Source organism: Eptesicus fuscus, chromosome 14, assembly GCF_027574615.1.
Source record: "Eptesicus fuscus isolate TK198812 chromosome 14, DD_ASM_mEF_20220401, whole genome shotgun sequence".
In the NCBI taxonomy this organism is placed as follows: Eukaryota; Metazoa; Chordata; class Mammalia; order Chiroptera; family Vespertilionidae; genus Eptesicus; species Eptesicus fuscus.
This window is the reverse complement of record NC_072486.1, coordinates 11,387,302-11,413,798: the sequence shown is the minus strand read 5'-3', so window position 1 is coordinate 11,413,798 and position 26,497 is coordinate 11,387,302. Positions and strand designations below refer to the sequence as shown.

The 26,497-nt window shown below is 44.2% G+C and overlaps 1 protein-coding gene across 3 annotated transcripts in view; it reads left to right on the top strand.

The window, feature by feature from the left end:
• The window catches only part of SNX10 (sorting nexin 10), a 48,824-nt gene extending 22,661 nt beyond the window's left edge, over positions 1–26,163 (top strand). For 2 of the 3 annotated variants that reach the window (XM_054726357.1, XM_054726356.1), the window contains exons 3-7: positions 12,653–12,739; positions 16,710–16,810; positions 17,206–17,304; positions 24,077–24,289; positions 24,747–26,163. In XM_054726357.1, the coding sequence (XP_054582332.1) occupies positions 12,653–12,739; positions 16,710–16,810; positions 17,206–17,304; positions 24,077–24,289; positions 24,747–24,828 (582 nt within the window). In that variant the 3' untranslated portion in view covers positions 24,829–26,163. Of the gene's footprint in view, positions 1–12,652; positions 12,740–16,709; positions 16,811–17,205; positions 17,305–24,076; positions 24,290–24,746 lie in introns of those variants that run through there. The other variant, XM_054726358.1, reaches the window with a different exon arrangement.
• The last annotated feature ends 334 nt before the right edge of the window (positions 26,164–26,497 follow it).

The following is a 26,497-nucleotide window of genomic DNA, read 5'->3' as shown; positions in this document are numbered from 1 at the left end:
ACACACCCCTACTGGGGGTGAAGCCTGTCACCTGGGAGTGTGTCCTGACCTAGAATTGAACTGGTGACCTCTGGGGTGCATGTGTTGGTTTGAACACTTGATTTTTATTATGAACTCGGTTCAATGAATAGAAATGAGACACAAATTTTAACCAATTACATAAAGCATTTTATTGACCTTGTAAAAGTCCTTTATTATAAATAACTGTGTAATCTATCTATATATAAAAGGCTAAGTGACCGACTGTCCGTCTAACCGTCCGACCAGCTGGTACGTATGACATGCACTGGCAATTTAAAAATAAACGTTGACTCGCGCATGCGCGATACATATAAAGCTCTTGCTGGTGCCAATCTAGACAGAGTAGGAATATTCCTACCTGAACCTGTTTTCAGACATGGTCAGTTATAGGTTGCTTTCTCTTGAGTTCAAAGAGCATGTGACGTTAAAGTTAAAGTTGTAAGTACTTCATCACAAGGGAAATTAGTCAAGCATTCTGAAAGTGTTTTTATTCTCAATGTGGTATACAGGGAGGTATTAGTATAAGTTTAATCAATTTATCAGTCATTGTTTTTTATCAGTGTTGTTTTTATATCATGTGTTTGTTGTTTTTATATCATGTCTTTGTTATGTCATGTTATTGTTTATTAATCAATTTATATATTATTTTCATATTCATTTTACTAACTTTCTTTTTTTTTCATTTTACTAATTTTCTTTCATCTCTGACACTTCTATTATAAAGAAAGGGCAAATAGCAATATTAAAATATTTCTTCTAATTAATTTCCTTTCAATGTGCATGAATCTGTGCACCGGGCCACTAGTCATATTATAACATTGAGGAATTTTAAACTGGAGAGTCCTTCAGCTGAAAAGGAAATAAGTACTGTAGTCCGGCCGGCGTGGCTCAGTGGTTGAGCCTCTACTTATGAACCAGGAGGTCACAGTTCGATTCCTGGTCAGAGCATATGCCTGGGTTGCAGGCTCAATCCCCAGTAGTGGGTGTGCAGGAGGCAGTGAGTGATTCTCTCTCATCATTGTTGTTTCTATCTTTGTCCCTCTCCCTTCTTCTCTGAAATCAATAACACATTTAAAAAAAAGAAAAAATACTATAGAAAGGAAGAGGTATAATACTTAGAAATTTACTTGAGTCCCTCATCAAGAAATAACCCTACAAGATAGATTCTGGATGTACTGTAATATACATTCATCACTTATCAATCCATAGAAAATGGATTTTACATGTGGCCAGAATGATCTGGCTTCTAATGCATCACTCTTAGAGCAAAGTCAAAACTCCTAAATGAGGTTGCTAAGGCCTTTTATGATCTGACCTTGCTTCCTTCTCCAGGCTCATCTTCTGCCCCTCACCCACCCCCTTCGCACTTCTCCTCAGTTCGGAGCTTGTTGGGTATTGCCTGCTCTGCCCTCTGGGCCCTGGGCTTTCACCGATGTTTCCCCACCCCCTGGAACAACCTTTCTCCCAGACTTCACACCAGGTTGTCTGACTAAGCTTAGAAGTCAAGAAGAGGCGTTCGGAAAGCCTCAATTATAAAGGTATTTTTATCTCACCGCCTACCCCAGCAGCTCCCTGTCCTCCTTACCAGTTAGAAGTGGAGGAGGTTTTGGCTGAGCCTTTGAATATCCTTGTGGCTGGTTGGTTGTTCAGTGGGAAATAATTCAGGTCCCACCTAACTGCATATGGAAGGGCTGAATGCAATACCACCGATGGTTCTTGAATCTCGACCAAGGGGCAGTGTGTGTGTAAGCTCACGGCGCCCACAGCCGACTGTACTAATTAATCACGAGGTTGGCACGTGAATTGAGAGCTGTGTACGATCCTCGTTCAAGATTCAAACAGCCCGGAGTGGCACCGCTCTTCTACCTAACCGGTAATGCGGCCTGGAAGTTTGGTAATTTTTTTTTAAAGATTGGGGGTGGGTGGGAAACCAAGTGCAGCCTCTCACGATAAAATAGCTTTATTACTGTCATAAATCTGGAGAGAGGAGAACAGGGAGTGCGAGTCTCCCTTGTTAGTTGAACACGTCCCGTGTGCACGTGGGTTTGAATTCCCAGGAGAGCAGTATCCAGGCTGATGGATCTTCCCCATAAAAATGGCCTTGGCATTGGGCCATTGTAAAATTAAAATGAATTCAGGTTCGTTCATGCGTGCAACTTTAATTTACAATTAAAATATTATGGTTACATATTTTAATAAGAATAATTAGATGGATCCAACTGAATCAACCCTTCTGTTTAATGAGACAGAACCCAGAATCCTAATGAAAAGGCAGGTGGCTGTGACAGGGAACACGTCCCATTGTCTTTTGTGGAGTCAGGCATTTTTGTTCCTTGTATAGTCTGATGTCCGTTTGGTTTTCCTGCGTGACTGAGACCCGAGCCTCTAGTCACGTTGCACGCACCCTCTATGAGGGGTGCATGAGCAGCTCCCCCCTGCTGCACAGTCTGTGTCATCGAGTCTGACATGCTGGCCCCTCCAAGGCAGGGCATGCGTTCCTCTGCCCAGGGCTCACTTGGTGTAAATGGGACGGACAATGAGAAAAATCTTATAAATGTATCTTTAACCACATACATGCTTTATTTATTTAACAATGAAAAAATTCTTGCCCATCCCGCATGGCTCAATGGTTTGAGCGTCAACCTATGAACCAGGAGGTCAGGGTTGGATTCCCGGCCTGGATTGTGGGCTCGATCCCCAGTAGGGGGCGTGCAGGAGGCAGCCAATCCATGATTCTCTCTCATCATTGAGAGAGAACCCGGGACCCTTTAGTCTGGAGGCTGACGCTCTATCTACTGAGCCAAACCGGCTAGGGCAGGACTTCATTTTCATGGTGTACTCATCTGTGTTTGAAATGCTATATGTGAATACAAATATATCTTTAACCATATACATATTTTATTTATTTAATGAAAAAATGTTATTTTTAAAGGTCGATAAGTATTAGGATATCATTATGTGAATGTGTCAATACATGTCACACAAATGGTTAACATTTTCAGATCCATGTTTCTGACTTACTTTCACTTTCGAGTACCACTTCTGTTCCTTCTTCTAAAGCAGTCTGCTGGGGCCTCCTCTCTCCCTCCCTCCCTCCCTCCCTCCCTCCCCCCCCCCCCCCCTCCCTTTCTCCCTCCTTCCCTTCCTCCTTTCCTCCCTCCCTCCATCCCTCCCTCCCTCCCTCCCTCCCTTCCTCCTTTCCTCCCTCCCTCCCTCCCTCCCTCCCTCCCTTCCTCTCTCGTTCCCTCTCTTTCTTCCACCCTTCCTTGGTCCTTTCCTCCATTTCTCCTTCCTCCTTTCTTTCCTTTTACTTTTTCTGGTTTTAACTTTTCACTATAAAATTCCAAACATACACGAAGTAGAGAGGATAACATAATGAGCCCTTGTGTACCGAAGGTTTCAATAATTAACACATTATTAATTCATGACCAAGCTACCTCCCACCCCCACCCATTTCCTCCTGCCACCACACAGTGAATTATTTTGAAACAAAGTCTAGACATTCTGGAATTTCATCTGTAAATATTTCAGTACACATGTCAACCATGGACCCTTCTTACAAACAAACCACATTATCACACCTTCAATAATTAACATTAGTTCCTTCATACCATCAAACATGCAGTGTGCACGTTTTCCTGATGATGTTGGGAAAAATGTATTTGCTTGTTCTAATCAGGACCAGAGTTAGGACCACACCGTATCTGGTTAATAAACTGCTTGAAGTCGATTATTCTGCCTTTCCCCCATTTTGCAATTTCTTTCTTAAAGGAGCTGCATCTTTTGTCCTGTGGAGGTTCCCATCGTCAGGATTTTGCTGTCGATTGGGTCCTCGTGGTGTAGTTTAACACAGGCTGGCACTTATTTCAACCTGCAAAAGACGAATTTTTCCGTTGCACTTCTCCTAATGTAATTCCTTAATTTTGGACATGACTTGTGTAAAGAAACTTGCAATATCATGAACTACTCTAAGTTCTGTAAAAGGCAGGTCTAGCTGAACCTTACCCACAGTTGATCCTGAAGTAGTTAAAAGCTTTCTTAAAAATCATCATTCAAACCTGCAAGGCCATGGCACTAAACACACTCCAAGCTGTAAAGTGGCAAGTAACACCCCTTGTAGTATGTGTTTTAGGTTGTCAGAAGTATTATTAGGAAATACAGGAAGGTTACTTGATACAGTCCTTCTGTCTTTCAAGCCTGCTATTTGTAAAGAATGTAAAATGGCTAAGTATTCACCTTTGTTTTTCTTTTAAATGATTACTTGTAATATATTACTTACCTACTAGAGGCCTGGTGCACGAAATCCATGCACTCGGGAGGGGGGTTGGTCCTTCAGCCTGGCCTGTGCCTTCTCGCAGTCTGGGAGCCCCGTGATTAATCGCCCTGCAGAGGGAGGCCCTGTCCACTGCCGCCGGCCGGGTAGTCTGGGCCTCCCTCTTTGGGGCGATCGCGGAGCCCCCTGGCCGGTGGCCTGGGCCTCCCTCTGTGGGGCGATCATGGGGCAATGGCAGGGGCCCCCTGGCCAATCACATCGCACCCGCCTTGGTGGTGGCAGTCAGTGCTGGGTTGCCGCGGTGCCCGTGACCCAGGAGGGACCTAGAGGTCAGCAGTTCAGCCCACTCGCCAGTCCCCACCCACCCGAGCCTGCTGTGCGCAGCCTAGCTTTCGGTTGTCCATTCGGTCATTTTGGATGTTACGGACCCTGGCTCTTTATATATTAGGATTTATTTATTTTTGAGAGAGAGAGAGAGAGAGAGAGAAACATTGATGTGAGAGCAAAACATCGATTGGCTGCCTCCTGCATGCCCCACCGGGGCTCAAGCCTGAAACTTGGGCACGAGCCCTGACCGGGAAACAAACTGGCAACCTTTCCGTGCATGGAATGACGCCCAACCAACTGAGCCACACCGGCCAGGGCACTAAATTTTAGTTTTGAGATTGTTGTGTGGAAGTTCTGAATAGAATCCTGGTGAATAAGATGTTGATTAAATTCTGTAAGCATTCGCTGTGTAGCACAGAGTTGGTATTCAATACATTTGAGTTGTGTGAATGGGTGAATGAATGAATGAATGACTCTTCAGTTTAAACTGGAATAGGAAAAAAAATGTCCTGAGAAAGTGTGCACAGTTGGAAACAAGTTTTATTTTTTTGTGATAGAAAATTCCCATCGAGGCTATGAAAAACGAAGGCTCACTAACACCTAGAGACTTTGCTTGGTTAGCTTTTGTCTCATTTTTTTTGTAATCTGAGTAAATACTTTTACAACGAGCACAGTTATGTACTGTAAGATTTAAGCTAGACTACAGTAGAAATTTCCAGTGATGCAACTGTCAAGATGGCTAACATCAACAGCGGTGATTGCCACGGGACACTGTGCAGTGAGGGGCCGCCGTGGGCTGATTTGCATTTCCCTGATGGCTCCTGGCGTGGAACATCTTTCCCTGTGCTTGTTTGCCATCTGTCTGTCCTCCTTGGTGCAATGTCTCTTCGTGTGTTTTGCCTATTTTCTAATCGATTTCTTTGCTTTTTAAAAATGTTTTGTGCATTCTTTACATCTTCTAGATACAAGTCCTCTGAGGGATGTGTGATTTGCACATAATTTCCTCCGGTCTGGTTATCTGTCTTCAACTTCCTCACGGGGTCGTTCGCAGAGCAGAGGTTTTGGTTTTGGTGAGATCCAGTTTACCACCTTTTTCTTATATGGATTGTCCTTGTGGTTTCAAGCCTAAGACCTCTTCGTCTCGTCCTGGCCCCAGAGATTTTTCTCCTGTCTTTCTTTCTAAAAGTTTGATGGTTTTGCCCTGGCTGGTGCGGCTCAGTTGCTTGGGCATTGTCCCGTGCACCCAAGGGTTGCCGGTTCCGGTTGGGGCACGTGCCCAGGTTGCATGCTGGGGCCCCTGTGAGGGGTGTGGGGGGGGGCAGTCGATCGATGTTTCATTTTCACATTGATGTTTCTCTCTCTCTCTCTCTCTCCTTTTCCCTTCCCCTCTCTCTAAAAATCAATTTTAAGAAATCTTAAAACATTAAGTATTATGTTTACATTTAACTCTGTGATCCATTTTGCATGAATTTTTGTGACAGGTGCTTGCCAGGAGTAGGTTGAGGTTCCGCTTTTCGTCTGTGGATGTCCGGTTGTTCTAGAACTACTTGTTGAATCAGTCGGGCATATTTGTATAGGTCTCAGCAACAGGGATTCTTCCCACTCTGTTCTTTTTCAGAATTGCTTTGACTGCTCTAGGTCTTTCCCTTTCCATGTAAATTTTATAATAAGCTTATGTCTGCCTTAAAAAAATCTTCCTGAGATTTTTACAGAACTTGCATTGAAGCTATCGATCGGTTTGGGGAGAATTTGTCTATTATGTTGAGTCTTTTTAATACATGAACACAGTAGAGGCAGGACACTTATATAGATGTAAACAGAGAAGTATGTGCTTCCTTGATTTCTTTCAATAGCATCTTACAATTTTCAGCAAAGAAGAACCTGTACATTCTTTGTTTTTGAATCTTTGTTGTAATCTAATTCTCAAACATTTCATGAGCACTATGTGCTAACACTGTGGTTGGTGCTAGAAATACAAAAATGGAATACAGTGAGTTTCAGAAGAGCAGGTGGTTTCAACCGACGTTTTAGCTCATAGCAAAGAAGATAATGTTTCCCCCTCCAAAATAATGCAATTACAGTGAAATGTGAAGTGACGGAGACTTATTGTTGCTAAAAGAGCCACTGGCTAGAAAGAATGTTTTCGAGCCCAGGCTTTGGAAGCAAGATGGACCTGAATTTCAAACCTAGCTCAGCCTATTTATTGGCCATTTGACTCGGGGCCAGTTGCTTAAGCTTTAGAAGCCTTATTTTTCTTATCTGTAAAATGGGATGCTAATGTTACTGACTTTGGAAGGTTGTTGTAAAGATGAAAGCAAAACACGTGTAAAAACAGTTGTCACAGTGCCTCCTGGCACCTGTCAGTGCCCTGTACAAGAAAGCTCTTTTTATTGTTAATTTCATCTCAATATCAGAGCTCAGGGGAAAAAAAGACAGGGTAGGTGGATGAAGGAACAAAGGTCGACCTGGGGGTGGGGGTGGGGAGAGAGAGGATATTAAAAATCAAAGAGTGATTATTAAAAGAGAACACAGGGATTAGATTTTCAAGGAGTCTGGTATTTCCTGTTTTCCCATGGAGAACAGTAGGGATCAGTTAGTTTAAATTTTTAATTCTCTGCCTGGCTTCTCCCTTCATACCAGATATCGTCATTAGGCCCAAAAAGTCATTAAAGTGTTTAATAAGGTTATTAAATTGAATAACTGCTGCTGCCGAAGCAATTTTCATAGGAAATCCATAAGATTCGAGGTATGGAGCGCGGAGCTGTCCTCTGTGGCTGACAGGCTGTCAACATCCCTGTGAAGGATGGTGGGCAGCGCCGTGAGGGATGCGTCTAATTAAGAGATTATAGGTGAACCTCGGCTTCCTGGGTGTACCAGGCGTAGCTGGAAGCTTGGCCGGGACTTCACTAATTCCTTCTAATTGCAGGGCGGGGGGAGGGGAGGCGCCTCTGAAGGCTAGAATATTTTAAAATAAGTGTACTTTTATTACTTCCAAGTCCGTATTTTAACTCCAACGAAGCAAACAAATTGTTGTCTGGTACAAGTCTTCGGGGACCCAAGTTATTGAAGCTATCAGAATGATTTTCAATTATTTCTATGTAAATAGATGCTGCTGGAGTTCTTTAGGGCGCTCGGAAGCAGTTAGCCCACATAGATCTTAAACATTGCTCCTGTAGCGCCTGCTGTTAATTGGCACACCCTTACCGGAAGGGGTTTGTTCAATTAAGATAAACTTTAGACCAGCTGCTAAATGACTTATCACTATTCATGACCTCCAGGAGCCCAAGTGGGTGAGGTTTTTATTTCAAACCAAAGTTTGATCTCATTTTTTTCCCCTGCAGGCCATTCATTCATTCATTCATTCATTCATTGCTGCAGGCTTTTATTTATTCACTAAGTGATAGTAATAGAACCCGTTGGCTATGCCTGGCATTCAAGTCCTACAAGGCAGCCTAAGCTACCCTAAAGGAGCTTAGCATCTGATGGAGGAGGCCTCCGGGGGAATTACTGTGGTGAGTGGGACGGTGCCGAGGTCTGCCCAGAGGCGGTGGGGGCTCAGAGAGGATGGAGTCTGTAAACCAGAGTGGATGAATCGGAGGATTTCTAGAGACTGAGTTGCGTTTTGAACAATGAATTGGAGTTAGCAGAAAATAAAAGAAGACAACGAAGAAGGAAGAAAAGCAGAAAGTGGGGCGGGGACAGCTGCCCAGGCGGAAAGGACAGCGTGTTCAAAGGCACGCAGGTGTGCAATGGCGTGTTGTGGATGCGCCTCGCCTGGGAGATAAGCAGATGATCACGAAAGGCTCTACTGTGCTAGCCACGGAGTTTGAACTTGATCTCGAAGGTTATCGGGCGGGTTTTGAAGGATGTTCGGCAGGAAGGTGACATCATCGGATGTGTGCTTTGGAGCCATTCTCGCCTTGGTGTGGGGAGTGAATTGGATTCAGGCCCAGCGATCAATTAGCAGCCCTTGCAGTCATGTTGGGCAAGCGGCACTTGACCCAAAGTAGTAGCAGAAGGGGGTAGGGTGTGGGATCAAAGGAGGTGGATGTGAGGACTTGGTCAGTGTGGATTGGGGCGGTGATTTACAGAGAGAAGTCTGGGGTAACTGGGTTTTTGGCTGGGGTTGCTGGGGATGAGATGGGGAACAGGGTGATGTGGGAAGGGTGGGACTTTGAAGTAGAGCCGTGTAGGCGAGAGGCTGGATACATGGCGAGAGGCCTGGGCTGGGATGGAGGTAGAATCATCAGCTCCTGCTGCGGCTTGAACCCATGTTTGGTTGAGGTCACCCTGGAATTGCAACCGGGTGTGCAGAGGAGCTCTTGGGTGGGGCCACAGCAGCATTTAAGAGAACAGGAAGGAAGTTCGCCACCCACAGAAGAAGAGTGACATCCAGCACTCTAACCACGTTAGAGATTTTCAGGATGGAAAGATGGTTGGAGTCTTGGCACCGTACTTAAATTTGAGTGTGCATATAAATGCATCCGGGTGTTTGTAGAAGTCGCTTCCCCCCCAGCATGGCTGTAAAGTATGCATTCCACGCACCCTTCTCCCAAGAGATTAACGATTAGACTTAATGAGTAGTCACAAGGGTAGAGTCTGAGAATTCCAACCCACTGAGATGAGAGAGGGGATTCTTTACAAATCTGTGCCTCCCATTCCTTTTACAAATAAGGAAGGGCTTGCTCCGAGTAAGCACTAGGACATTTTTAGGTCACTCCGCATTTTGCTGAAAAATTACAGTGTTAGAGTGTTTGCTATTGGGTTCTTAATCATTTTTACTTAAAAAAACAACAACCCACATACAGTTGGTTCACCTTTTCTTTTTGCCGATGTTTGTATGAAGAGCTCGGTGCTTTGGGTTTATAAGCATTTCCCTTTCTTCTTCTTCTTTTTTTATTGTTGACCCTATTTATCGATGTTTCCCTCTATAAATCACCGCCCCAAACTCAGAATAATACTTTACATAGAAAAGTATACTACTACTTTCTTTCTTTTTTTCTTTTTTACTACTACTTTCCATTCATGTAGCACCTAATGAAAAACGTCCCAGTGTTTTCACCAGTATTTTATAATCTGATTCTCCTAGTAAGACAGCTGAGGTAGGATGGACAGCCATTGTTCCCATTTTCCAGATGTGGAAACAGAGGCTCGGTGAATACGTTCATCATTTAGGAAGTGGGTGGCAGAATTTCCCCCTAGTCTTGTGACCATAATTTCAGGGCTCTCCCCATGATGGGGGCCGTGCTACTCAATGCTTATCTGTTAACAACTGGAAGTAGCAAAGAAATAGGGAAAATAAGCTCTGATTTTTTCCAGAACGCTTTGTCATCCTTCTTCATCCGCTATGGTGAGTGGTCAGAGGTATGAGATGCTGTGGGTTTTACAGCTTAAGTTCAGAAACATTTTTTTTAAAAAATCACAAGTTTGTAGCCAATTGACAAGTGTGTTTTCCTAATTTTTGTTTTTGTTTAATCTGCGCAAAGGCCACTGGTTCAGCGGCAGGTGCACGGCTCCTGTTCATGTGGAACATGGAGCCGTTGGAAATATTTAATTTCCCTTTGGGTCTATTTAAGGACTTCTGCCTCTCCGTGGAAAAACAGCTGCCAGCACCCTGAGAGGGAGTGTGGCTTACATGTGACTTGATGACTAGGATCCTCTGGTTCAAAGCGGGGTCATCACCTTGTGAGCTGTGGGCAGCCTTCTGCCTCGCTCAGAGGGGAGGCTCTGCCCGCCCCCCCCCCCCCTCCACCCATCAGGCACAGTGCCCTGGGCCCACAGTGCTTTTCGGAGCCCATGAAAATGGTTTAACTTTATTTTTTTGTCACTTAAAAATACACATTTTGTTGACTTCAGAGAAGAAGGGAGAGGGAGGGAGAGAGAGAGAAACCTCAGTGATGAGAGAGAATCATTGATCGGCTGCCTCCTGCACGCCCCACACTGGGGATTGAGCCTGCAGTCTGGGCATCCTGACTGGGAATTGAACCGTGATCTCCTGGTTCCTAGATCGCGAAGCTCAACCACGGAGTCATGCTGAGAAAAGGTTTTCATATATAATAGTAACATATTCATCTTTATGCCAGTGAAGTCATAAAGTCTGATTTTGAATATGTTTTTTTTTTTTTTTGGAGAAGGGCCCATCAGTGTCAGAATGCAGCCCTGAGTGTGTGGAGTGTTCAGAGGGATAAGTAAATGCTCTGGTCTTCTCTTCTATTCCTAGCCTGTTTGTCCTTGTGTTCATCGATTTACTGGTGATTGATTCATTCCTCTAAGACTGTGGATGTGTGAAAAGTACTCCAGGAAAATGAATCATTCTTTCCTCTCCATACCTCTCCCCCCCACACACACACTCATAATCACATACACACACACACACACACACATGCACACACGTGAAATGTGGACAGACGGAGGGCCGGCTCCCTGGGTTTTGTTTCAGTTCCCATCTCTGGACAGGAGGTCCTTTATCTTGACCCATCACGCTCATGCTCTACGGAATGGGGGTGATTGCTTACCGATTGTTTCTGTGGTGCCCCTCACATTTAGAAAGTGCTCTTGAGAAATAATAGCCAACACATTTAGAGCATCACTATATCGTGACCTTGTTTTTATTGCCTCTCTGTCTTCGAATGACACTAAAAACACATGATGAGAACCTGTTAAAATAAGACTTTTCGGAACACTAACTCAGAGTCCTTATCTACTGAGGACACGGGGCGGGGAGGTCTCAAATGCAGGAACAAAGGGTGCGTTGTCTTAGCAGGTGAAGCCCGGTAGCTGGCGAAGGTTATTTTCAGGGAATGGGGACTGTTTTTCTCCTTTCTAGAACCCTCTGTGTGGAGATTCTCATTTTGGTATCTGCACCATAGGATGGAGGTGCTCTGTCCAGAAAACCCCACAGTCTTTCTTCGGCTTCTGCCTGCCCCTCAGACGTGCCGAAGCAAAGCAGTAAGAAATGGCATAGGTTTCAGCCTTGGCGCCCCCTTTTCTAACCCGAAAGTTAAAATATTGAAAATTAAATTCCACGAACAAATTTATAATCACCAAGTGAATAAATTATACTTTAAAAATTTATCATGCCAAACATAATACATTTTTGTTTTCCATTGTATATTTTTAAAATACATTTTTACTTCAAGAGGAAGGGAGAGGCAGAGAGAGATAGAAACATCAATGATGAGAGAGAAACATTGATTGGCTGCCTCTTCCATGCCCACAACCCCAGGCCTGTGCCCTGACCGGGAATAGAACTGTGACCTCCTGATGCATAGGTTGATGCTCAACTACTGAGCCACACCAGACGGGCAACAGTATCATATTTTTAAATGAAGTTTATCCCCATGAAGCTGGGGTGCATACACAAACTCATTGTCAGCTCTCACTGCTTGCTTTTCACTTGACCTTTGCTGCTCTTTCTGACCTGTGTTCTGGGAAGTGACGGGTCAGGCAGGGCCTGTACTTTTAATTGAGAGAGATGAAGAAAGTAAGAAACCGGAGAAAAACGTGAACCTGCCTTGCATGATTAAAAATGAAGACCCCGTTTTTTGTTTTTTTTAAAACATATTTTATTGATTTTTACAGAGAGGAAGGGAGAGTTAGAAACATCGATCAGCTGCCTCCTGCACACCCCCTAATGGGGATGTGGCCGAAACCAAGGTACATGCCCTTGACTGGAATCAAACCTGGGACCTTTCAGTCCTCAGGCCGACGCTCTATCCACTGAGCCAAACCGGTTTCGGCGAAGACCCCGTTTTAAGGTAGATTTTCTTTACTGTCTTTACCTAACCTTTGAGACTCTGCAGCAGCACACCCAGCTTGGTATTGCATTATCTTAAAAATTATGTTTTGTGGCAAAAGAGTTCTTTTTTTTGGAGTTTCTGTGGTGCCTGATTCATTAACTTCTTGTTTTTTTAGGATCATAATCACGTTGGTCAGAGCTCATTTCCGCTTTGTCCTCGCACAGTCATTCCTCTCATCTCTTCCCAGTCCTCCTCGCAGTCCTGAAACACTTTGTTTATGACGCCCTTACAGGAGTTCGTGAGTGTCTGGGTTCGAGATCCTAGGATTCAGAAGGAGGACTTCTGGCATTCCTACATCGACTATGAAATCTGTATTCACGTGAGTACGCAGTCAGTAGTAATTTTCAGTAGCAAATGTTTGATGGGATACTTTGATATACTTACAAAGTAAAGCTTTCTGAGTTCAAAGAACTGAATTTTAATGATCCCAACTAATGCTTGTACCTTAAAGGAAGTAATAAGATGGTTCCTAAACTTGAAAAATTTCTTATTTGAATTCCTTATTATACCTTTGTTAATATTAATACTTCATGAAGATGTGAATATTTCTGAAATTCACAGTTAAAGAATATTTATACCTCGTTAATGGTATTTATGATCTGTGATAGCGTATTTCCAGGTAATAAGTATATCGCTTGATAAATCTGTTTTGAGAGGATGTAGGGTTCTCTGGAGAGGAGATGTGCCGTGTTTCATATGTAGAGTAAGAAAGTCGGAACTGGATATGTGCAACTATGTATTAGATTCCGAGTAATCAACACAGTAACTAGCCGTGATGTTCTTTATTTGGAAATAGTGCTCTGTCATACTCTCTTGAGCAATGTCATGGGTGTGTGGCCTCCTGGGATCCTCTTGAGCAGGGTCAGCAAACATTCCCTGTGAAGGGCAGGCAGTACATGTGCTTAGCTCCGTGGGCGCCGCTGTCTCCCTCGACACTCCTCGGCTCTGCTCTTGGAGGGAAGCAGCCTAAACAAGGCATGGATGCATGAGTGCAGTTGTGTTCCAATGACACTTGGTGTGTGAAGGTAAGTGGCAGGCCAGGTTTGGCCCACATGTTAGAGTTTTATGGCCCTGATCATGAGTGAGTCACTTTTCCCACCTGATTTAGTCTGGGCTTTTCTCGGAAGCATAGCAACAGGCCCAGGTGTATCTGCGATGACAGCACAAGTGAAGTAAAATTTGGCCGCCTTCACTCTTCCCATTGCACATAGCTGCACTGGTATGCAGTATTGGACATGCAGTCACTAGCCATACACGTTCCTCCCTTTCTTCCTTCTTTCCAAGTTTTCCCAACTTAGAAAAACAATGTAAAAAACTCAGAACTGCTTGTTTTATTTATTTATTTTTAATCCTCATCCAAGGATATTTTTCCCCATTGATTTCCAGAGAGAGTGGAAGAAAGGGAGGAGGGGAGAGAGAGAGAGAGAAAGAGGAACATCGACATGAGAGAGACACATGGGTTGGTTGCCTCCTGCACACGACCCTACCAGGGCCGGGAAACCTGCACCTGCCACCTAGGTACATGCCCTTGACCAGGAATCAAACCTGCGACCCTTTGGCTCACAGGCCGACGCTCTAACCACTGAGGAAAACCAGCCAGGGCCAGACTGCTTTTTTGATGATTGTGTTGAAGGCCACTGCCAGGTTATACTTTGTATTTTGATATTGTCTTGGTTTTGCTCATAAAGTCACACCAGATGTAAATTCTGTGTGGGAAATTATGATTAAGCCTTTGAAAATGAAATGAAATTCTTGCCCTGGCATGTGTGTGGCTCAGTTGGTTGGGTGTCATCCTGTGAACCAAAAGGTTGCCAATTCGATTCCAGTCTCAGGGCACATGCCCGGGGTGTGGGCTTCATCCCTGGTGGGGATGTGTGCAGGAGGCATCCGATTGATGTTCCACTGTTACATCGATGTTTCTCTCTCTCTCCCTTAAAAAAAAAAGAAAAGAAAATGGAATTAAATTCTTCAGTTGCCTTTTAGCTTCCTCTAAAACATTTATGGGTCCTTGTCACATACTTCATGGTAGGCGTGAAATTTGATTTTCTTCAGGGAGTTAATGAAGTGAATTCAGAAATGTCTACCGCGAGCCAGAAATGGTCGGTGCCACAAATATTGGGTGGTGGTCTGGTGTTTCTCTGAAATGCTAATAAATTGACAATGAAGAAATCTTGGCTTGGTGGATAGCAGACACAAGCAAATCGATTTAGAGGAACTTGGTAAACTAGTGATCTCAGTGTCGTCTGATTCTGTTGTACAATCCAGAGTCGATGGGGGATGGGAGAGTCCTAGTCAGCCTCCCTCGATGGGGTACCATAGAGCTTTGCAGGTAGAGAAGCCAGCCTTGAACTCATTTAAATCAATCGTAAGGGAAATTATATCAGGCGACTCTGAAATCTGAGCATTTACTTGGCATTTTGTTTGTTTGTTTATTTATTATATATTTTTTTACTTAGCATTTTAAACAAGTGGACTATAGAGGTGGGTAGTCTATGGTATACCTTCTCCTGAGCTTGTTCTGCAAACGAAGGACTTCGAGGTAGAGCTTTGGTGCAGGCACCCGCTGGATCTCAGTGGTTGGCATCCACCATGAATCTGAGCGGAGAAAAGGAAGGGAGTTGAAACTGACCCCGTGTGGACCTGAGGCGGAGCCCCTCAGTGGCTGGCCCTCTCTGGGGAGGAGGCTGAGAGGATCCCTGCCCAGGCTCCTTAGGGCTCACTCTGCTGTAAACGCCTGCTTTCTTCCTCCCCGGGGATCACCTCAGTGCGAGGCCCTGGCGTGCTGTGAAACCCACACACGGAACGTTCTTGTGCCACAGACTCCAGCACGTTTGGCTGCCCTGTTGTCAGAGATGAAGGGGTTTAGACCAATCTTTCTTTTGGGGGCAGGTCTCTGAATGTAACCTCTCTGCAGCCAAGGTTTTCTGAGGAATACCGGGGACGCTCTCATATCCTTCCTTCCTGGGGGCAGTTCAAGAAGGAATGCAAAAAAGAAAAGAAAAAGAAGGCATGCACATAATCACATTTCCCAAGTTAAACAACCGCTGGGTATTTTTTAAATGATGCAGTAATACTTTTTGAAATAATATAAGTCTTGGAGGCAAAGCATCTCTCATTTGGTAACGTAAAGATTTTGAAACAGAAATTTGAAATAAATATAGAGAATAGAGATCTTCTGACAAAATCAACAGACAAATATTTGCCAGTCTCCTGTTACCCAAAGGAGGAGTGTTGCCATTTTGCCGAGGACGGGACTCTGGAGGTGGCTTTTTCCGCATCTGCCTTAGGGTAGCTGGAAGGAAACCAGCATCCAGTAACGCATACTAAGGTGAATGGATGACATTTGCCAGGTGCTTGTTACCAGTCCTCCGAGCCCCCCTGGGAAATAGGCATGCACTGGTTCACCCCTGTGTTACCATCCAGGGAACTGGAGTGGAAGTGATTGGCCCTCTCACAGTGCCAGGACTGGAATTTGGGTCACCCATGAGGATGCCTGTCCCTGTGCCTCACACCCCTTTCTAACTCAGACTAGGTTCCCTCCCTCCTGCCAGAGAAGGGAAATGCTGTTCTCTTGTTTAAAAGTGACTTCAGGCCCTGGCCAGTGGAGCTCAGTTGGTTGAGCGAATGTCCCATGTGCCAGAAGGTTTGATTACGGCCAGGTCACATACCCTGGTTGCGGGCTCCATCCCCAGTAGGGGGCATGCAGGAGGCAGCCGATCAACGACTCTCTCTCATCATTGATGTTTCTGTCTCTCTTCCTCTCCCGTCCTCTCTCTGAAATCAATAAAAACATATTTGAAGAAAGTAGAAGTGATTTCGGGATTCCTGGTGATCTGTGTGATCTGTAGTGCAGGCCGTGTCAAGGTCATGACGGCTTCTGTGATGTCATGTCAGGGACCAGGAGAAGTCCCCAAGGGCTTCTCCAGCTGCTCGGACAGACGGCAGGTGTTAAAAAGCAGTGGATGACCCTCAGTTCTTACTGGTCATTTGTGCTTCAGGATTCGATTTTTATGATTCTTTTTTGAAAGCAGTGCTGATAGGTGGGCAGGAGGCTACTTCAGGACTCAGGGAGTGAATGGCTCGCCCCAGACAACATTTATGTCAGCTCAGCTGTCTTCAGGGCTGCCATATTGATGGGTGATGTCTAAGATTTGAATCTGGTTTAAATGCACGTGTATTTTTGGGTTTAAAAATCCCATTTAAATAAATTTGGGGGCATATAGTGAGTTATAGATATAAAAAAGCATTTTTTCTCAAGTGAGGCTTATATTTTTCTTTTCTCTGAACAGACCAATAGCATGTGCTTTACAATGAAAACATCCTGTGTACGAAGAAGATACAGAGAATTTGTGTGGCTGAGGCAGAGACTCCAGAGTAATGCATTGCTGGTGTAAGTGACTTAAAGAGTGTATTGAGGAGACTTTATTATTATATTCAGTCTTTAGAACTTTGATATGCATGAGATATAAATTATGAGGGATTTTATAGGCATTCTTGATTGTAATGATAGTTTTAGTTAGTTTTGTGGTTACGGCATCTGAATTCAACATTTATCATTTGAATTCCACCAGCTTTCATGGGTATTGATCATGAAAGGCCTCAACAATGTTTAAAAATGGGGTTTTCTTTAAGTTAATATTCTCTTATCCTTATTATATAACTACCTATGTAATATATAGTCACTGTGTGGTGATTATTACGTGTAATTTGCTTTCACGGAGGGATTTCTGTAACTAAACCACCCTGATCGGATGATTATAAACATTTTTGTTTCTTTCTCATTAGACAACTGCCGGAACTTCCATCTAAAAACCTGTTTTTCAACATGAACAATCGCCAGCATGTGGACCAGCGGCGCCAGGGCTTGGAAGATTTCCTCAGAAAGTGAGTGTGCAGAAAAGTGCTCCGCAAGAGCTGGGTGTCCTGTGATCAGGGAGGGAGCACAGTACTGTCTCTGAAATCCTCATCTTCGGCTCCGGAGACAACCTCAGTCGTTCATTTCCTGTCTCAGAGCGCCACCTTGTGGCTGACATCTGATGGTGCCTATGAGGGACCAAATCTAGAAAGAAAACAATGAACTAATTGAGCCTGATGATAAATACAGGGTCCCTTAAGCTGAAAAGCAGAGCCAAATTACTTGGGAGTGTAGCTGACAAAAGCAAAAACTTCCAGGAAACAGATGTGCCTTATTAAAAGGGCACTTCGTAAAAACTGTCTTGATTTACAACAGTTGGACTGATGGACAACGATCCGCTTTCCGGTGGGCTGCTAATGCCCTTCTGGGTTCCTCTACTAATAAGTGAGTGGTTTCACTCCACTCTTTGGAGGGACTGTAGGTAAGGGGGTGTTAGATAGTCTCAGTGGGCTATTGACTCCGGATGACGTGGTGATGGGAGGTACTGTCGCGAAGGCGACTTAAATTCACACTACTACAATTTCTCCCCCCCCCCCCCCAACACTGGAATTCCCATCCCATGGGACAGCACAGTGGTTCGCACACAGACTCTGAGGCCAGCCTGCCTGGGTTCAAATCCTGGCTCTGTCCCTTATTAGCTGGGAGCTTGGGCTTACCTCCTCTCGGCCTGCGTTTTCCCATCTGTAAAATGGAGTCCGTAAGAGCTGCTACTTTATAAGATTGCTGCGAGGATTAAATGAATTAATGAATGCAAAGCGCTCACAGCAGTCTGGCGTATGACATGTGGTATCTAAGTATTGGCCATTGTTTGTTGGATGCACTTAGAAATGAGATAGCTTTGAGCTAATTTTGCTAACTTCTTACTTTATAGATAAGAAAATAGGCTGAGCCACACGACTACTGGTTAGGGGGCAGAGCCCGGTCACCTGGACTCTCCTTTTCTACTCGCTTCAGGATCTGAAGTAATCTCGTTTTGAGGTCACTGCCTGGCCCCTTAGAGCTAGCCTGAGATAATATCCTGCTTTCTCTCCATGTGGCCATTCATAACCGGTGTGGGTGTTAAGTATGCCCAGGAATAGTAATACCTATTTCTATTAGGTTGATAGAGCGCCTTTCCTTTGAAGCGGTCATGGAGACATAAAGAAACATCCAAGATTATAAACTGGGCAGGGGGCGGGGCCTGGCCGGTGTGGCTCAGTGGTTGAGTGTCGACCTATGAATTAGGAGGCCAAGGTTCAATTCCCGGTCAGGGCATATGTCTGGGTTGTGGACTCGATCCCCAGTGTGGGGCATGCAGGAGGCAGCCAATCAATGATTCTCTCTCATCATTGATGTTTCTCTCTCTCTCCCCCTCTCACTTCCTCTCTGAAATCAATAAAAATAAAAATAAATTGAGGGGGAGCCGGAAAAGAAAAAGAAGCTAGAAGAATAAAAATGACATGAGCTCAGAAGACCTAGTACTGAGCCGGGACCTGGGAAAACATTACAGTGAGATTCTTTTGGGCTTGAGAGAACAAAGACCTGGTCCAGTGATGTCTGCCCCTTCCCTTGGGGGACAGATCTGATTTTAATGGCCGTCTGTCTGAGACCCAGGTGGCTGATGGCCTCTCCCTTAAGATGGGGCCCCTGCAGCCCACGGTGGCAGAGTGGCCTGTCACTCCGGATGCTGCTCGGGGAAGCTGCAGACGGGCCGTTCCTCGTGAGGCCTGGGCAGGGACAGCCAGACCCCGCAGCCAGCCCTGGGGAGCTACTTGTCTTCTGTAGAGGGGACTCCTTTTGTGAGGTCACCGGGCAGCACGGGTCTCTGTGTTTAGGTTGCTGGTTGATCGCAGGGCATGCATCTCTGACTGGGAGTCACTTCCTTGTTTTGAGCATGACCTGTTCTTTCTCAGGTGATTTTACCCAATCGGTGACACACGTGTCATTCGGCTGCAGTGGGTGACGCTTGCACTGGGTTATTTTTGCGAACTATGTTGTTTGGCTGCTTGTTGACTGAGTTTTTTTCTTTTAAAAAAATGTGTTTTTATTGATTTCAGAGGGGAAGGGAGAGGGAGAGAGAGAGAAACATCAGTGAGGAGAGAGAATCATTGATCAGCTGCCTCCTGCACACTCCCACCCTGGGGATCGAGCCCACCACCTGGGCATGTGCCCTGACCGGGAGCCTGGTTCCCAGGTTGACACTCAACCACGGAGCCATGCTGGCCGGCGGGGCTCGTTGACTGAATCTGACGCGGACTTCCCAGTACAGAGTGTCTTGGATGAGGAGCTCGACGAGCTGGGCTCCGGGTCTCCCTCGGGTCTGGGCTCCTGATCGTCTTCTGGCTGTGTGACCGTGGGAAAGTCACTTCATTCCTTTGAGCCTTGGTTTGCTGTACGGGGGCTATAGTGTCACCCACGCATTGTCGGCCTCACTAGAGGTTGTGTCGTTCAAATGACGCATCCGAGGAAAATCTGCTTAAGTGACTACTTTGGGCCGGGCTGGGGCCTGGGGATACCGGACCGCACGGGATGGACACAAGTCCTGGTCCTTTTGAAGCTTCCAGTCGAGTGGGGAAGCACTCGGTGTGTATCGGGGGATGGCTGGGTTCATTAAAATGGGATCCTCAGCCAGGAGTCGAATCATAGAACAGGCACCGAGGTCTCTTGCGATGTCATTTGCTCCATAGTCTCCCAGCTGATGGTGCTTCTGTGTGGTTTGGACCTGAAGAAAGCAAGGAGTCTAGCACCACATGCTGACTTCAGGCCTGTCCCCCCGCCCTCCGCTTCTCCTGCCCCCCCCCCCCCCCCCCGCCTTTCTGTGTTCCTCAGATTCTCTCCTGTGCTTTGCCCGGTTTGCGTAGGTGACAACCGTGCGAGTCTTTGGCACCCCTGGTGTCCCTCAGCTCCAGCCGCTTTGGGAAACTGGATCTGACATACCCCTTGGCCGCTCGGCACCGTGTCCCGTCCCCAGCTTGGGACCCGTTATTCACGGCCCCCCTCGATGGCCGGCACCTCGTTTGTTTGTAGATCGCTTTAGGACGTCGGGCAGGAAGCCGCCACAGCATTAACTAGGAAGTAGGCTCGTGTGGTCGATTTTCAGCCTGCCTTTAAAAATCTGGTGTTTGTGCACGTTTTGAAGTGATGCGCCAAGGGCACGTAACATGGTCAGACCCTTCGAAACCCGCATGTCTTCGGGCATGTGTGTGTATGTCACGTAGCAGCGTTGTTCACTTTAAGGGCATTGGAGAAACAATACCTATTTAATAGCAAACTACACATCCAGGTCCATCTTCATGGGGGAATTAGTAAGTTGTCTCTTTCACCGGGTGCCAAAAAAAGAATTTGTACCGTTTATTGAACACTTGCTGTACGTATAGCTTTCACATGTTTTTTATCTCAGTAACGGCAATAATGTAATTTCCTGGTCTCGATGTTACAGACAAGGAAATTATAGGAAAGGTGGAGGCACTGTATTTCAGTTAGTAGAACTCTTAAAGGCTAGTTAAATTTGGTCAGTATGATTGTGAGATTTTTCAAATATATTTAAATATATTTATTTTTCCTCAATCTTGGCTATAATCTCCCTTTTGGACTCCTTCTCCCCCCCCCCCCCCGGATATTTATAAATTGTAAGTCATTTCTACAAATCGTTATGGCAAAAATAGACTAAAATTATAAATTCTGTTGGTTAGACTCGACCTGTGAAAATGGCACTCCTACTAGCTTTTACGTTAGATTGATGTCACAAACGGGAGCAGCCCTCCTGTACTGAATTCACCCGTTCATCCAACTACACGGACCTTACAATGGAGGCTTTTGTATTACAGTTTTGTATTTCTTTAAAATTAAAGGAATATTACAGTGTTTTTTTTTTTTTTACCAAAGGATACCATGGAAACACTGTTAGTTTCTCTCTCTCTCTCACACACACACACACACACACACACACACACACACACACACACAGTTTTTATGTCGTGTTCAGTAGAGGGCACCATAGCACAGTTCATGAATGCCTTCAAAGAAGATTTGTGGGCTTTATTTTTTCTCATGGTAAGAGGTAAACAGGCTGAATTAAAAAAATTTCCCCCCTACATCAAACTGCTCACCTTCCACGGGCGATACGGATGTGTAGGTGTGTCACTGTGCTGGGCACAGCAGACCCCGGCGCCCTGAGGTGGGTGCAGTGTTTTTGCATGGCGATATATTGTTCTCAGCTGGACCGACATAGAATACACCTGATAAAGTCATGTGGCGGAAAACCAGATTTTTCGACTGCATCCAATTCGAGGGAAAAACAGGTTTTGCTTTGTGTAGTTTCATGTTCTTGTGGGGGAAAGGAATTAACTGTCGACTCATGTTGTAAATGGCTTTTCACAAATTCCTGCAACATTCTGGAGGCCATTTTTTGTTCCTTTTGTGTAAAGGCCTGAACATCGTATGCATTTATTTTTATGGAGGCTTATAACGGTGACATTTTATTGACTGTTTTACAAAGTACTCTTTGTATTAAGTTTGAAGTTGATTTACTGCGATTCGATTTGTTTGTGGAAAATGCGGCGCAAATATGACTAAGGTAAAAATAGGATTTAATATTGTGGTGATGGCAGTCACAACGCTCGCTGATACATATTAAGCCAGATGTAACGTTAAATGAACTAGTCATGCTCACCGAACCGGGGAGGCGGGGAGGGGGGGAACACTCTCCACTGTTGGCATTTTTAATTTTGGAAGGAAATATCTAAAGATAAAAACCATAAATATATTAAAAATCATTTTTTGCATGTTTAAAACTCCTCCCCGTGGAGCACAGTGGCCTACATTTAGCCAGCCAGGCCGAGGGAATGAAAAAGCCCAGGGGTGGTAGCCGATGTACCGATTTTGGGGTTCCCTCCCCAGCCACACGTTTCTCTCCCTTTCAGAATGGAGAGCTGGGTGTGCCCGGCTCCCTCCCGCCGTTCGCCGGTGTGTCCTCCAGGTGGCAGTCTCCAGCAGAAAACGCTGAGAAATAATGAGTCTAATGTACAGTAAAATTGGAAATTGAATTATAGCTCAAGAAAAAAAGACAGTAGCCTTGAGGTCCCGACGAACCTGGGCCCTGATCACTGTTGTTTGCCGCACCCATGCGTTCGGTTACCAGCGAGTTAATAACCGCGCCCGGGCAGTTCAAGGCTCAGTAGAATTGCTTTAGACATGAAATAAAGCTAAAATGAATTTGTGTCCAATATCATTGGCATTAGTGCTCATTACTTTGGCGGGGTAATGCCTTGAACCATCTAAAATCAATTTTAAAGATTACCTATTATTTTATAAAGAAAATAAAACACATTTCCACCAGAAACAAAGCAGTACGTGTAATCCTATGAACAGTTCCTTGTGCCACGGCTGGCAGGAAACACTCCGTTCAAACTTCCCAGTGAATTCAGGTTCCCGTCAGTGGGTCATGGCCATATACTTCTCCCCCAGAACCGCGGGATTTAAAACAAGAGGGGCAAACATCTGTAAAGGTAGAAAACCTCCAAGAACAGTAAGAGGAGTTGGCCACGTTCCTGCCTGTACTTGGTAAATGAATCTTCACCATGGGATATGGAAGGAGAGGACGTGTTAGCTGCTTCGCCTGAGATTTTGCCTTTTAAAAAGCGCAGCGGTTTTACCTTTTCTCCCTCTCGCTCGGTAAAGAGTATTTCCTTAAGCTGCATTGGTAAGCCTGTTGCAGCCTAGAGGATGGCTGCTCTGTGCTGTGGGAACTGCGCCTTTCTAGACGTTGGCCTCCTTGAACAAAGAATTCTGTTCCATTTTGCAGGAAAGGAAATAGTCTAATGTCCTTGGACTTTAAATGAACGGTGAATGGCCAAGAGAGATGTGCTTTTTCTAGTCACTTGTTAAAAAAAATGCATGAATGAACCATCCCTCCTTGGGCACAATGATACTCGGGGTTTAGTATTTTAGTTTCGTCTCCTACAACGGGTGTTAGTATCGCATCATGATGTCATTACTGAACTATGAACAGAGACAAAGTTATACGTGAAAGTCTTTGCTAAAAAGTTAAAAAACAGTTTTTATTTACACGCGAGGGTGTCCTCTGGCAGAGAAAACACTTTCACCGGCGGTGTGAACCTGGGCATGCGCAGATTCGGCTACGGGCCAGTGTTTGCTCCCCCCTGCCGTTCTGAGGGGCTAGTTGAAATCTGTACTCTCTTTGTTCCACTGGAGATTTTGGAGAAATTTCTAGTCAATCTTAGGTATTCAAAAAAAAAAAAAGCCAGCTCTCAACTGAGCCCTTGTAAACTTGTACAGAAGCAAAGCTGTGTTTTTCCAACAAAGAGATGACTTTTTAATAGAACTTTTAATGGTAGTTGAAAGTTTTGATGTGTCCTGACAGCCTCGCCCATAAAGATCACAGGATGGACATGCTGGCTGGCAGTAAAAAAAAATTGTTTTAAGTGGAATACATTTCTATGACTCCATAAGCAAAATATTTCCGTAATTAATCCACATGGCCGTTAACAGATGGTTACATTGGAGAAATGTCCTTGAAGTTATTCTTTTAACAGATGTTCCTAACCATCAGCTTCATGTTTTTACTCACCTAAATTTCCAAATAATTGAATAGAAGTTAACATATGCTTCCATCCCTTTAATAGGCAGAGAGCATCATGGATGCAAAGTTTGCCACAGTCGAGAGATGACTTCGGCGGCACATTTCGGAGGTCTCTCCCTCTCCTGCCCTATAGTTGCTCAATCCCGTTTTCTCTCACACAGGGTCCTGCACAACGCGCTCCTGCTTTCCGACAGCAGCCTGCACCTCTTCTTGCAGAGCCACCTGAATTCAGAGGACATCGAGGCGTGCGTTTCTGGGCAGACGAAGTACACGGTAGAGGAAGCAATTCACAAGTTCGCCTTGATGAACAGACGCTTCCCTGAAGAGGATGAAGACGGGGAACAAGAGAACAATATAGATTATGGTTCGGAAAGGTATTTCCTTGCATCTCCCCCCAACACCTACGTATTTATAGAACACGTAGCACACACATGCCTGTGTAGGGGATATCTACACACACTTGCCTCTTTTTGTTGATGTCATCCTAAGATAATGAAAAAATTAATTGACTGAGATTTTATTGAGTTGTGACAGCTCATCATAGTAGTCTTCACACACACCTCCACGCTGAATTAATGAATGCAGTAGAAATTCAATTATCTGCATTCTGATTATGTGACTTTCATTTAGTCAGACTTGAATTATTCGCGTTTAAATTATCTAGCTAAAAAAATATCCAACTGCACTCCAAATGGCTAATTAAAAGTCCAAATTTCCTGTCTCTCTTTGTGACTGGAGATAATTAAAGTTCTCCTCTGTTACTCAGGCTTTGAGTGTGTTGTGAAAACCAATTTCCTCTTTTTATTATTTTCCCCCTCTCTTCTTTTCCAGTTCATCCTCCGGGTTTGGACACAGTAGCGATGACAGCAGTTCGCATGGGTGTAAAATGAGCACAGCTCCGCAGGAATCCTGAAAAAGAATTCTAACGTGACCATCTTAGGAATAGCAAATTATGTCCAGTCATAGAGGAGAAAGCTGGCTAATGATATATTTTTACCTAAAGCTCACTGTCATGATATGAGGTACTTAAATTCTCCAAGACGTTGGGTTGTTTATTCATGCTGCTTTCATGTTGTCTCATTTTGGCTAAGCTGCCGTAAAAAGCTAAAGGCCCGTGATTGCAACCCTCTCCTTTGTAGGCCAACATTATCGGTAAAACAAGATCCTGCCCTCCAAGGACATGGCTTATATGTTTAAAAAACACACACAACAAAAAACCTGGTTGGTTTTACTGAATTTGAAAAGATAGGTAAATAGTTCGCATTTAAAAGCCAGACAGTGGGTTCCTTTTTGAATCAGCGGGGCAGTGTTATCGTAAACACAGCATGTATGAGCTTAACCACGCTGAAGACTGACAGCCGAGGCCAGACGGCCTCGCTCAGACATGTGGCTGATATTTTGTGGGTACCGCCCCCGCCCTGGGAAGACACTTCGCTTTTGGGTGTCTGAAATCTTGTAAGAGAGTCGAGCCTTTCCAGTATTCTCTTTCCCACGTAGATGGGGAAGGGTATCTTAGGAACAGACATGCTAAAATAATGTTTACATCCCAGACAGAACAGAAACAGGGCCAGTGACTTTGCTTATACCTGCAATATGTAGATTAAGAAATACAGTTTCATTGTCCAAAAAATCAGCTTTAACACATGGTTTCTGGAGACAGAGCATTTGTTTTCATTATCGTTGTGTAATTAGAATTACAGGTTAATGATTTATTTTCTGACTAAATATGCAGTTTCCTATCACTAGATAACTTTCTCAGTGTTGGTTACTTGTTACTTATCTTGAAGTTAGAAGTAGGCTCTTATACAAATATATTTAATGTTATCAGTAAGTATTCCCATAATTTAGAAAAGGATATAAAATTAATTATTCATTTTTTTAAAAGCCCTTTCTTTTTAGGTAGCTTCCAGAGGATTGGTATAACTTAAAATAATTCAATAAAATCTTTTTTTTTTTTTTTAATGGCCCAAAGAGAAAACATCTTAAACTACATTGAACTTCAAATTTCAGACGAGACAGCATTTTCTTGAGATAATTACCCAAGCGTCTTCCCTGTTGAATGGTACAAAATATCTCCGAAACTAACAGGAAGATATTTTTACATAACTGGGATAACTTGTTGCTTTAATTAAATGTTACCTCACCTCATTTTAACTAGGAGTTTAAAAGTTACTGTATTATTAAAAAGTCTTTGAAATGCTTGTAACTAAGAAGCAATAGAAAAAATATTAAATTTAGAATGATTCCATACTTTCTCCTTTTTGTTTTTGTTTGGTCTAAAACATTATTGAACGTATGTAAATATTCTGATTTAATGGATTGGATCTTATTACTTTATCATCTAGGACTCATTATTTTAATACAGAAAAAAAGAGGTTTAGCAATTTCTTTTTACCTTGCCAACACATAAAGTTTACCATCATTTAAGAGTGGATCCCAGCTCCTCGGTGACATGTATTTGAATCACATTATTTCTGTTTTTCAGCAGTTTTGAAAAGGATGTATATATGCTACCAATTGTCATATTATTTTTAGATGATGTAAACAGCCATCAAAATGGATATTAAGTAATGCCTGATACT